The sequence below is a fragment of the Phyllobates terribilis genome, unplaced genomic scaffold (genome assembly GCF_046119375.1).
Source record: "Phyllobates terribilis strain yellow unplaced genomic scaffold, ASM4611937v1 Scaffold_2__4_contigs__length_985480577, whole genome shotgun sequence".
NCBI lineage: Eukaryota > Metazoa > Chordata > Amphibia > Anura > Dendrobatidae > Phyllobates > Phyllobates terribilis.
In genome coordinates, this window is record NW_027362762.1 from 937,469,794 (window position 1) to 937,482,729 (window position 12,936).

Here is a 12,936-nt window from a genome sequence, read left to right on the forward strand (position 1 = left end):
ACCAAATATGATGTCCCCGCAGCCCCTCACACAATATTATGGGCCCTTACCAAATATGATGTCCCCGCAGCCCCTCACACAGTATTATGGGCCCTTACCAAATCTGATGTCCCCACAGCCCCTCACACAATATTATGGGCCCTTACCAAATCTGATGTCCCCACAGCCTCTCACACAGTATTATGTCACCCCACATACAAGTATGACATCCCTACAGCCCCTCACACAGTATTATGCTCCCTTCCCACACAAGTATGACGTCTGCACAGTTCCTCACACAGTATTATGGCTCCCCACACAGGTATGATATCCCCACAGCCCCTCACACAGTATTATGGCCCCCCAGACAGGTATGATGTCCCCACGGCTCCTCACACAGCATTATGGCCCCCCACACAAGTATGATGTCCCTACAGCTCCTCACACAGCATTATGGCCCCCCACACAAGTATGATGTCCCTACAGCCTCTCACACAGTACTATGCCCCCCCCCAAGTATGATGTCTCTACAGCCTCACACAGTACTCTGCCCCCCCACACAAGTATGATGTCCCTACAGCCTCTCACACAGTACTATGCCCCCCCCACAAGTATGATGTCCCTTCAGCCTCTCACACAGTACTATGCCCCCCCCACAAGTATGATGTCCCTACAGCCTCTCACACAGTACTCTGGCCCCCCCCCCACACAAGTATGATGTCTCTACAGCCTCTCACACAGTACTCTGCCCCCCCCCACACAAGTATGATGTCCCTACAGCCTCTCACACAGTACTCTGCCCCCCCCACAAGCATGATGTCCCTACAGCCTCTCACACAGTACTCTGCCCCCCCCCACAAGTATGATGTCCCTACAGCCTCTCACACAGTACTCTGCCCCCCCCCCACAAGTATGATGTCCCTACAGCCTCTCACACAGTACTCTGCCCCCCCCCACAAGTATGATGTCCCTACAGCCTCTCACACAGTACTATGCCCCACCACACACAAGTATGATGTCCCTACAGCCTCTCACACAGTACTATGCCCCACCACACACAAGTATGATGTCCCTACAGCCTCTCACACAGTACTATGCCCCACCACACACAAGTATGATGTCCCTACAGCCTCTCACACAGTACTATGCCCCACCACACACAAGTATGATGTCCCTACAGCCTCTCACACAGTACTATGCCCCCCTCCACAAGTATGATGTCCCTACAGCCTCTCACACAGTACTATGCCCCCCCCCACAAGTATGATGTCCCTACAGCCTCTCACACAGTACTATGCCCCCCCCCACAAGTATGATGTCCCTTCAGCCTCTCACACAGTACTATGCCCCCCCCACACACAAGTATGATGTCCCTTCAGCCCCTCACACAGTACTATGCCCCCCCCCCACACAAGTATGATGCCCCTTCAGCCTCTCACACAGTACTATGGCCCCCCTACACAAGTCGATATCCCCACAGCTTCTCACACAGTACTATGTGCCCCCCCCACACACAAGTATGATGTCCCCACAGCCCCTCACACAGTATTATGCTCCCCTTCCCACACGAGAATGATGTCCCTATGATCCCCTGGTCCGGGGGATGCTAACAGATAGGAGGAGGCTCGTAGGGCTCTGATCAGCCAGCCACGGACTACCAATGATCCAGAGTCCTGGGCATCTTTTTGCTCAACTCCTAGTCAGGAGTTTTTCCCATTGGCAAGTCTGATAGGTGGGGGTCTCAGGGGGTCTTTGGTGAGATAGTCATGGTGCCGCTGTACAGCAGTACCTTTTCCTATGAGTGTTATATTACTTTTCTGTACAATAAGGATCTGTAATACACTTGTCAGTATAGTATTGAACCCTGTGATTTTTAAATTGTTCTTTTTTTTTTTTGTCTTTCTTTTTCAGAACCATGATAAATTTATAGAAGTTCCTGTCATTGATATTGTTACAAAAGGTAACGTCCCATTTAGCATTGTACGTGTGGTGGTGGGGATATTCGGGATTGTATTTAAACTTAATGCGGAAATCTCAACCCAGCTCTTCTGCTTGTCTATAATCGGACTTCTCCGTTGCTGATTATTTACAGGTACTGAGGAAAGAGGAGTTTGTATGTCCATCTCAATCCAAAAAATAAAATCACTTCTTTACTCATTAATTCATTAAACTCCATAACTGCAGAATCCTGATCTCCTCTGGTACTAACATCGCTCCCCCGCTGGGAGCGTCATGGCCGAGCATCCTGCATGCAGCCGTACATCACCAGGCACAGTGCCGAGAGTCGGATGGAGTAGTGTAAAGCCGCCACCACTGGACTCGAGTTCTGTGCAGTGACGGATTACATTTCTCTGATGGAGGAGTCTGGGTTTGGTGATACCAGGAGAACCTTACCCCCTGACTGCATTGTGCCCGCTGTACAGATGGTGGAGGAGGATAATGTAATGGGGGTGTTGCTGTCTTCTGCTGGTTCCAACGCTGCTCCAGTCTTCTACTGCATCCTGTGACCACAGTTGTGACCTGTTGACACAATCACGTGATGCAGGACAGGACCGGGGCAGTGTTGGAAACAGGAAAAGACAGCAACGGGCAAGTATTTTATTACATACTAGTAACAGAGCAGGTAATAAAAAGAAAAACCCCAAGGGTGGGGAGCAGTAGGGGACAAGATCATGTTTTTGGGGCTGTTTTAAAAGTACATCCGCTAGAGAAGGGGGTGGTGCTACGTAATTCCAGATTTTTTTACTCTGTATGTAGAGAAAAGTGAAGGAAAAATTTAAGGAAAAGCCTGATTTCTGCCTATACGTCTTGTACATCTCCAGTCCCTATGGTGCTCCATAGTTAGGGGTGTGACTCTACGAACATTGGGAGTATAAAGAAATTTTTATTCTAGATGATCACCTTTTAATGGGGTTGTATGAGTTAAGGAAAAAAGGGTCTGCTAAAACAGCGCCACTCTTGTAAATGGCAGAGTCTGGTATTGCATCTTTTCACCATTCATCTAAACTGCAATACTAGACACAGCCCATTCAGGGGCGTAGCTGTAAGAGGTGCAGCGATAGCATTAAAAAAAAACTTTTTTTTTTTTTCTTAAACAGTGGATCCTGTTGGTTATTGGCTTTCACATTCTTATGAAGAGATGAAAACGAACTGTGATTTAATGAAAATCTATATGTTATGGCCCATCCTTATGTCTAATTGTGACGCTACCACACTGCAGTTCCAGCCGCGGTGAGTAACTCTTCGCTATAGTCATCCTCTCCCGGATAAGTGGTTCTATATATACACTACTCAGAAAAATAAAGGGAACACAACACAATGTCACTCCAAGTCAATAACACTTCTGTGAAATCTACCTGTCCAGTTATGAAGCAACACTGATTGTGAATCAATTTCTCCTGCTGCTGTGCAAATGGAACAGACAACAGGTAGAAATGATCGGCGATTAGCAAGACACCCCCTATAAAGGAGTGGTTCTGCAGGCGGTGACCACAGACCATTTCTCTGTTCTCATCCTTTTTGGCTGTTGTTTTGGTCACTTTTGCATTTTGTCATTGCTCTCACCCGTAGAGGTACAGTAGCATGAGGCGGTGTCTACAGTACAACCCACAGAAGTTGCTCAGGTAGTGCAGCTCATTCAGGATGGCACATCAATGAGAGCTGTAGCAAGAAGGTTTGCTGTGTCTGTCAGCACAGTGTCCAGAGCAGATACCAGGAGACAGGCCAGTACACCAGGAGACATGGGGGCTGTAGGAGCGCAACAACCCAGCAGCAGGATCGTTACCTCCTCCTTTGTTCAAGGAGGAACAGGAGGAGCACTGCCAGAGCGCTGCAAAATTACCTCCAGCAGGTCACTAACATCCATGTGTCTGTTCAAACTGTCAGAAACAGACTCCATGAGGCTGGTATGAGGGCCCGACGTCCACAAGTGGGTGTTGTGCTTACAGCCGAACACTGTGCGAGGGCGATTGGCATTTGCCAGAGAATATCAAGATTGGCAGATTCCACATTGGCGCCCTGTGCTCTTCACGGATGAGAGCAGGTTCACACTGAGCACATGTGACAGATGTGACAGAGTCTGGAGACGACGTGGAGAGCGATCTGCTGCCTGCAACATCCTTCAGCATGACTGGTTTGGCAGTGGGTCAGTAATGGTGTGGGGTGGCATTTCTTTGGAGGGCCGCACAGCCCTCCATGTGCTCGCCAGAGGTAGCCTGACTGCCATTAGGTACCAAGATGAGATCCTCAGACCCCTTGTGAGACCATATGCTGGTGCGGTTGGCCCTGGGTTCCTTCTGATGCATGACAATGCTAGGCCTCATGTGGCTGCAGTATGTCCGCAGTTCCTGAATGATGAAGGCATTGATGCTTTGGACTTGCCCGCCCGTTCCCCAGACCTGAATCCAATGGAGAACATCTGTCTCATTCCATCCACCAATGCCACGTTGCACCACAGACTGTCCAGGAGTTGACTTATGCTTTAATCCAGGTCTGGCAGGAGATTTCTCAGGAGAACATCCGCAACCTCATCAGGAGCATGCCCAGGCGTTGTAGGGAGGTCATTCAGGCACGTGGAGGCCACACACGACCACCATTTATCGATCATCAATGACAGCACCACAAGAGAGAGGATCTGCCCACCAAGGACAGCAAACCTACAGGATAAAATGGCGGCACCTCTCCCCCCCCCCCCCCGCCTCAGTTGGTTTCCTGTGCTTCATGGGGGAACCTGTGTAGGCTGACCTGCGTTATGCAGATCAGAAGTGTTACGCTCGCACCTGGACTGACTGGCGAGAGCTTGATTAGTGATCCCACTGTACCGTGAACCGAGGATTGCTTGGAGGGGCGTAACTAAGTATCAACCCGATCCGACCAAGGTCGCACGGCGGCTTGGTCGACTCCGTGAACCAAGGAGGAACCGAGCAGAGGGACCAGGTGCTACTCCAGGTCAGACCCCGGTCACAGTTGTTGACCCACACCGGGGAATGCAGGAACAGGCAGGTTAGACTGGCATACAGGCAGGTGGCTATTGGCAGGCACGGCTGGTATGCAGACAGGTGGATACTGGTAAGCACGGCTGGTATGCAGACAGGTGGGTACTGGCAAGTACGGCTGGTATGCAGACAGGTGGGTACTGGCAAGTACGGCTGGTATGCAGACGGGTGGGTACTGGCAAGTACGGCTGGTATGCAGACGGGTGGGCACTGGCAAGTACGGCTGGTATGCAGACGGGTGGGCACTGGCAAGTACGGCTGGTATGCAGACGGGTGGGCACTGGCAAGTACGGCTGGTATGCAGACGGGTGGGCACTGGCAAGCACGGCTGGTATGCAGACGGGTGGGCACTGGCAAGCACGGCTGGTATGCAGACGGGTGGGCACTGGCAAGCACGGCTGGTATGCAGACGGGTGGGCACTGGCAAGCACGGCTGGTATGCAGACTGGGAGGTACTAGCAGGTTGGAGCGCAGGCTGGATAGGGTTCAGTACAGACTGGGAGACAGGTTCAGAGCCGCAGATGCGGTAGTCAAGCAGAGTAAAGCGAAACCACCGGAGCGGAGGACAAGGCAGAGCAGAGAGGAACTGCTGGTGCGGTGAGCAAGCAGAGCGGAGAGGAACCGCCGGAGCGGTGGACAAGGCTGAGCAGAGAGGAACCGCCGGAGCGGTGGACAAGGCTGAGCAGAGAGGAACCGCCGGAGCGGTGGACAAGGCTGAGCAGAGAGGAACCGCCGGAGCGGTGGACAAGGCTGAGCAGAGAGGAACCGCCGGAGCGGTGGACAAGGCTGAGCAGAGAGGAACCGCCGGAGCGGTGGACAAGGCTGAGCAGAGAGGAACCGCCGGAGCGGTGGACAAGGCTGAGCAGAGAGGAACCGCCGGAGCGGTGGACAAGGCTGAGCAGAGAGGAACCGCCGGAGCGGTGGACAAGGCTGAGCAGAGAGGAACCGCCGGAGCGGTGGACAAGGCTGAGCAGAGAGGAACCGCCGGAGCGGTGGACAAGGCTGAGCAGAGAGGAACCGCCGGAGCGGTGGACAAGGCTGAGCAGAGAGGAACCGCCGGAGCGGTGGACAAGGCTGAGCAGAGAGGAACCGCCGGAGCGGTGGACAAGGCTGAGCAGAGAGGAACCGCCGGAGCGGTGGACAAGGCTGAGCAGAGAGGAACCGCCGGAGCGGTGGACAAGGCTGAGCAGAGAGGAACCGCCGGAGCGGTGGACAAGGCTGAGCAGAGAGGAACCGCCGGAGCGGTGGACAAGGCTGAGCAGAGAGGAACCGCCGGAGCGGTGGACAAGGCTGAGCAGAGAGGAACCGCCGGAGCGGTGGACAAGGCTGAGCAGAGAGGAACCGCCGGAGCGGTGGACAAGGCTGAGCAGAGAGGAACCGCCGGAGCGGTGGACAAGGCTGAGCAGAGAGGAACCGCCGGAGCGGTGGACAAGGCTGAGCAGAGAGGAACCGCCGGAGCGGTGGACAAGGCTGAGCAGAGAGGAACCGCCGGAGCGGTGGACAAGGCTGAGCAGAGAGGAACCGCCGGAGCGGTGGACAAGGCTGAGCAGAGAGGAACCGCCGGAGCGGTGGACAAGGCTGAGCAGAGAGGAACCGCCGGAGCGGTGGACAAGGCTGAGCAGAGAGGAACCGCCGGAGCGGTGGACAAGGCTGAGCAGAGAGGAACCGCCGGAGCAGTGGACAAGGCTGAGCAGAGAGGAACCGCCGGAGCGGTGGACAAGGCTGAGCAGAGAGGAACCGCCGGAGCGGTGGACAAGGCTGAGCAGAGAGGAACCGCCGGAGCGGTGGACAAGGCTGAGCAGAGAGGAACCGCCGGAGCGGTGGACAAGGCTGAGCAGAACGAAACCGCAGGTGCGGTGGACAAGGCAGAGCGGAGCGGAATCGCAGGTGCGGTGGACAAGGCAGAGCGGAGCGGAACCGCAGGTGCGGTGGACAAGGCAGAGCAGAGCGAAACTGACTGGTGTGGTGGACAAGGCAGAGCAGAGGGAAGCCGCCGGAGCGGTGGGTAAGGCAGAGCAGAGGGAAGCCGCCGGAGCGGTGGGCAAGTCAGAGCAGAGAGAAACTGCTGGCACGGTGAGCAAGCAGAGCCGAACAGGGCTGAAAGTGCAGGCAGAGAGGACAGGGCTCTGTTCACATGGAACAGACTGGAAAACACAGGAAGATGGCTAGAACACTGGAGGAAGATACGGAGGAAGGGAAAATGGAGAAGCAGAACCAGATACACACAAGGTACTTACTATGAAGTAGCGAGTGGACACAAAACTCACAAAAGAAGTACAGAGACAACTAGTAGGAGTTAGGTGCAGGTTCAGATACTGCAGGAAAAGGGAAGGTACGGACATAGAGACAAACAGGCTAGGATACAGTTCAGACAGGAACTGCTACTGCAATGAGATACAACAACGAGCCTGGGTATACAGCCCCCAGAGTGGCGGAAACAGACAAGATACAGAACAGGACCTGGCAATTCAGTAGCAAAGACAAACTGAGTGAAGGTGTTGCTCAGGCACCTCCTTCTGGGTGGAGGGGGTTTAAATATCCAGTGACTCACAGCAATAGGCTGGAGACGCATTAGGGGTGCGCCCACATCAGCTATAAGAATCAGGAAGTAACCGGGCCGCCGCCCTAAGCAGTCAGTAAAGAGACATGCGCACAGCATGAGCTGGAGCAAGGTTTGCAGGCTGGACTGACTGCTAAGATTGCGGTCTTGCATAGTGGGAGGTGGTGCACTATGCAAGCACGCCGCCAGGGATGTTACAAGAAGATTTTTTTTTCTCCCCAGACCTGGCCTGCTGATTCAGGTAGGGATGCCTTCTCTGCCTTAGCCAGCGCAGGGTCCCTGGAAGCGCCACGGTGGGCTCAAGGGGGCCTGCTCCGTGTGCGGTCGTGATGTGAGCGGCTTCCCCTTCCTGGGGATGGGCGGCTCTGGCGTGGCTTGGGCGGCAGGCAGTGCAAGTGCCTGATGGGTCCTGGATTCTCCTCGCAGCATGCCGGAAGGTGGAATTGCCATGTGCCTGGAGAAGTATGATTATTTGCCGGGGGCGTGGCCAGTGATGTCATCAGACGGCGACGCGACTGGTGACGCGACCATAGGGCGGACGCACCGGGGTCGCGCTAGAAAATCGCTGCTAGGGGGCGTTCCCCGCCACAGGGGGAGGGGTATGTGGATTATCGGCGAATTATGGCCGGCTGCTGCGCCGGGTACCCGGAAGTTAGAGGTATCAGAAGCAGTGACCAGTATATTAGAAGCTGGCTCCCCTGCTTGGGTGCTTCCCAGCCCATCTATTCCCTGGTGTACGATGGAGAGAGATTGCGAGCAGCAGCAAGTAGAGCAGCAGCAACAACATCAGCTGGTGCCTGGGAAGCCACAAGAGCGTGTGGAGCTGCGTCGCCCTCGTGGTAGTGGAGGGAGCGGCCGTACCGTGGAGAAACGTGGATCTGTAAGCAGGTCCAGCCAAAGAAGCTCCAGCAGGATGGATGAATCTGCAGCCCATAGGGGGGATCCCCCGGCTGAGAGAGGTCCTTCGCCTAAACCGGTGCCGTACGATTAAGTCAAGGTGGTAAGTGATCTTCATGAAAGTTCACTTGGTAATAGGGCGTCCCTTCTTTCTTGTTATTTTGGCAGGGAAAGAAGTGCGTTTCTATGTCCAAGCACAAGGAATATGCCCTATTGGCATTTGACTCCTACCAAATAAGGCTCTGTCAGTCTTATATTGATCAGACGGTGGCAGAGGAGACCCCTAACTTTTCTTCAGGCTTAAAGTCCCTTCTTAAGACTGAGATCAGCAAAGCCTTCTCTAGAAAAGGAAAAGAGAAGGGGGGCAAAATACAGAGGTCTCCCCGGTATCGGATAGCTTCCCTGTATTTGATGGTGAGGATAGCTCAGATGGTCTCTCCCCGTTGGCATCATCCTCGGATAGTGACTCTGGTCGCCATTGTTTTCCCCTGAATGAAGTTGATGGGCTGGTTAAGGCAGTCCGTTCTACCATGGGCATTATGGACGCTAGGACGGAGAAGTCAGTTCAGGAATTGATGTTCCGTGGTTTAGATCAAAGGAAGAAGAGATGTTTCCATTAAATGAGAAAATCCAGGGGTTAGTGTTGAAAGAGTAGAAAAGACCAGAGAGAAGGGTCTCCCTTCCATCTTCGTTTAAGAGAAAATACCCCTTTGAAGAATCTTCTTTATCTTCCTGGGACAAGGCCCCTAAGCTGTATGTAGCTATAACTAAGGCCTCCAGGAAATCCTCTCTGCCCTTCGAAGATATGGGGCATTGAGAGACCACATTCATAGAAAGGCAGACACCTTTCTCAAGGGTACCTGGGAAACATAGTCTTAAAACCAGCAATAGCAGCGACAGTTAAAGGATAGGGTGGCAAGGAAGGAGATCCTGTCCACCATTCCACTGATGCGAGGCGCAGCCGCCTTCTTGGCAGATGCCTCAGTGGACTCTGTGAGATTGGCGGCAAGGTCGGCCGTCCTTTCTAATGCTGCCCGTCGAGCTTTGTGTCTAAAGTGTTGGCCGGAAGATATCCAGGCCAGATCAAGGCTATGTTCCATCCCTTGTGAGGGAGAATATCTCTTCGGCCCTGCCATGGATGAAATCCTCAAAAAAGCTGGGGAAGTAAAAAAGGGGTTCCCTACGGTATTCATGCCTACCTATAGGCGATCCTTCTTGAAGAGGAACTTTGTCCACAGAAGGCCTGTTAAGGATCAGGACAAGTATGAAGATCGCAGAGGAAAAGGTAGAGGACTATTGTTCATGTCCTCCTCTCAGGGTCAATGACTCTTAGCCCAGATAGGGGGAAGGCTTTCCGCCATCTTCTCCGCCTGGGAACACATTTCAGCCACTAGCTGGCTCCTCAACCTGGAAAAATGCTCTGCGGCACTCCTATATGGGTGATCCAATAGGATTCCATCTTAAACGTTTGTACCTTCAGGAACCTATTCAAGGCCTTCAGATTAATAATAGTCCTGAAGGAACCATCTGGTTTGGTTACTAGGTAGCGGGGGGAGTAAAACCCCTTCCCTCTTTCTGGCTCTGGGACTTCCAGTAGGATAGCTTTCTGGACCAGGTCCCGGACTTCAAACTTTAAAGCGAACTGTTCTCTCGGGGAGGAACGAGAGGGGGTCACCATGAATCTTTCCCGAGGGAGTGACTGGAATTCTAATCTCAAATCTGATGTAATCAGGCTGAGGATCCACAATATAATAGAAATTCGGCACTCCAAGTGGATGAAAAGAAAATTACATTTTATTCATACAGAATATTCTCTGTTCACATAACCAAAACCAATGTGAACAGAGAATATTCTGTATGAATAAAATTAAATTTTCTTTGCATCTACTTGGAGTGCCAAATTTCTATTATATTGTGGAACGGAGTGGAGTCTATAAAGTCAGCAATAAAGTTGCTTTTTTCCTGACTGTCACATGGCGGTCCTGGATTTAAAAGACATGTAGTATCATGTACCCATACATAAGGAATATCGAAAATACCTCAGGGTGGCAGTAGTTTTGGATAGAGTGGTTAGATACTTCCAATACATGGCCCTTCCATTCGGGCTAGCTATAGCCCCTTGGGTGTTCACAAAGGTAGTAGCAGAAGTCATGGCTCGCCTCTGGGAAAGGGATGTCTTAATCATCCATTATCTGGATGATTTCCTGATAGTAGGAAATTCTATCCGACAATGTAAAAAATACCTTGAGGAAGTAATAACCACCCTAGGGGGCCTCGGTTGGTTGTTGAATCTGCAGAAATCCAGATTAGTGCCCCTGAAAGCTCTGCATTTTCTCGGGGTCGTATTGGATTCAGAGATGCATCTCGCCTCCCAGTTTCCAAAATGAAAAAAGATCCAATACCAGGTGAAAGAAGCCATAGGAGCCCCCTGTATGTCTCTTAGAAGAGCAATGTCCTTAGTTGGTACTTTAACATCATGCTTCCTGGCAGTTTTATGGGCACAGTTCCATTCCAGGGTTCTGCAATGGGATGTGTTACACAATGAATCTTCCCTTAAAGGGCATTAAAGGGTAAAATGTCATTGTCCCCACAGTCCATACAATCCCTTCGGTGGTGGTTAGAGGAATCAAACCTGTCCAGGGGGGTTCCCTGGGTGGTACACGGGTGTGCTGACTTTGCTCTTGATAAAACACAGTGGACCTACACCAAAAGATGACATGGCTCCACAAACCATCACTGATTGTGGAAACTTCACACTAGACCTCAAGCAGCTTGGATTGTGGCCTCTCCACTCTTCCTCCAGACTCTGGGACCTTGTGGAGTGTGTCAATGACTGCCTTCTGGACATCTGTCAAGTCAGCGGTCTTCACCATGATTGTGGAGCCCTGTACAACCAAGGTTGTGAAGTCGATAAGCCAAACCTACGACTCCGGTTCCACAGCCCTGCATAACATATTAAATCCCACAGAACTGTAGCTGCTCCAAGAGTGGTCATCTGCTCCAGCTCAGAGGAGAGGGAGTCTATGGCAGTGCACCTCTTTCTGTGACTTCTAACAGGACAGGTCTTGTCTTCATGAGATTGTTTTTCTATCTTCGGCTGTCGCAGGGAAAGATAACTTTATACTTCAAATCCCTAAGCAATGAGCTCTCTCTCGTAGTGTGGTCAGCCTGACAGAAATCTACTATTCAACTGTAGAGTTGTGTGAGGGAAATGGGATTTGAAGCGCTGAGAAAAGCGGTGTATTATGGCCTCCATAGCTCCCCTCTATATAATGACTGACAGAATAAAAATGCTACTTATTTTGAACCCCGTTTCCCTGGCATGCTGCATCTGTCTGTACATTGTGTGGACTAAGCCTCCACACAGCAGGCGTGATGTAGTGACATTGGACTGAGGCTTCACATAGCAGGCGCGGTGTAGTGATCTCATCGGACTGAGGCTTCACACAGCAGGCGCGATGTGACTTCATCGGACTGAGACTTCACACAGCAGGCGCGATGTAGTGACCTCATCGGACTGAGACTTCACACAGCAGGCGCGATGTGACTTCATCAGACTGAGGCTTCACACAGCAGGCGCGGTGTAGTGATCTCATCGGACTGAGGCTTCACACAGCAGGCGTGATGTGACTTCATTGGACTGAGACTTCACACAGCAGGTGCGATGTAGTGACATCATCGGACTGAGGCTTCACACAGCAGGCGCGGTGTAGTGACATCATCGGACTGAGGCTTCACACAGCAGGCGCGATGTGACATCATCGGACTGAGACGCCACACAGCAAGCGCGATGTAGTGATATATAATCGCGCCTGCTGCACAGGGTGATAACAGCTCCCTGTGTGAATGTTTTATTCAATGGTATTTGCATCTTGAGGATGCAGGTATTCTTGAAATTGAAATACCCAGCAGTTGAAGGGTGGGTTGGTGTGATATGGTATCAGGTCCCATAGAGGCCGCTTTGGGTTGTATGATTTCTGGCTCCTGCCCTTATTCAGTCTTGGCGTGGTCATACTTTCTTGCCCTAGATAAGTCACCCGAAATTCTAGTTAACCCTAAACCACTAGAGATATTCAACAATAACCCATATCCACCCTAGACCACAATGAATAGTGGAGTATTTAGTAATATATATTTTTTTCTTAATTTCAGCTTTCTTCAGTCTGTAGTAGAGTCTGTAGAAATGACTTTGAAAAATTACGATTACATTGAACTATTGGAGGATCTCGCCGACCTATTTAAGAAAGTAGCTGTGAGTACTTTGTACCATTAAAAAAAAAAAAATCTGATTTTATTTTCAATAGCTGTAATGAATGCATCCTATTATATGTTTAGATGGGCACTGCTCGCCTTTGTAAAACAGTGGACTAACTAACTAGTGTTCTGTGAAGCCGGAGCGGACAACAAGCAGCGGCCTCAAACCATGTCTGCATCCCCGATCATCCAAATGCAGAGGAGAAAAGGGCATCTGGCCGCATCTTCCTCCGCGCGGTGGCTCTAAGATTA

General features: G+C 51.6%; 1 protein-coding gene across 3 annotated transcripts in view; it reads left to right on the forward strand.

The window, feature by feature from the left end:
• Window positions 1–12,936, forward strand: part of TTC3 (tetratricopeptide repeat domain 3) — a 167,987-nt gene that overhangs the window by 3,482 nt on the left and 151,569 nt on the right. For all 3 annotated transcript variants that reach the window (XM_073668397.1, XM_073668395.1, XM_073668396.1), the window contains exons 3-5: window positions 1,891–1,939; window positions 3,078–3,210; window positions 12,583–12,682. In XM_073668397.1, the coding sequence (XP_073524498.1) occupies window positions 1,891–1,939; window positions 3,078–3,210; window positions 12,583–12,682 (282 nt within the window). The remainder of the gene's footprint in view (window positions 1–1,890; window positions 1,940–3,077; window positions 3,211–12,582; window positions 12,683–12,936) is intronic.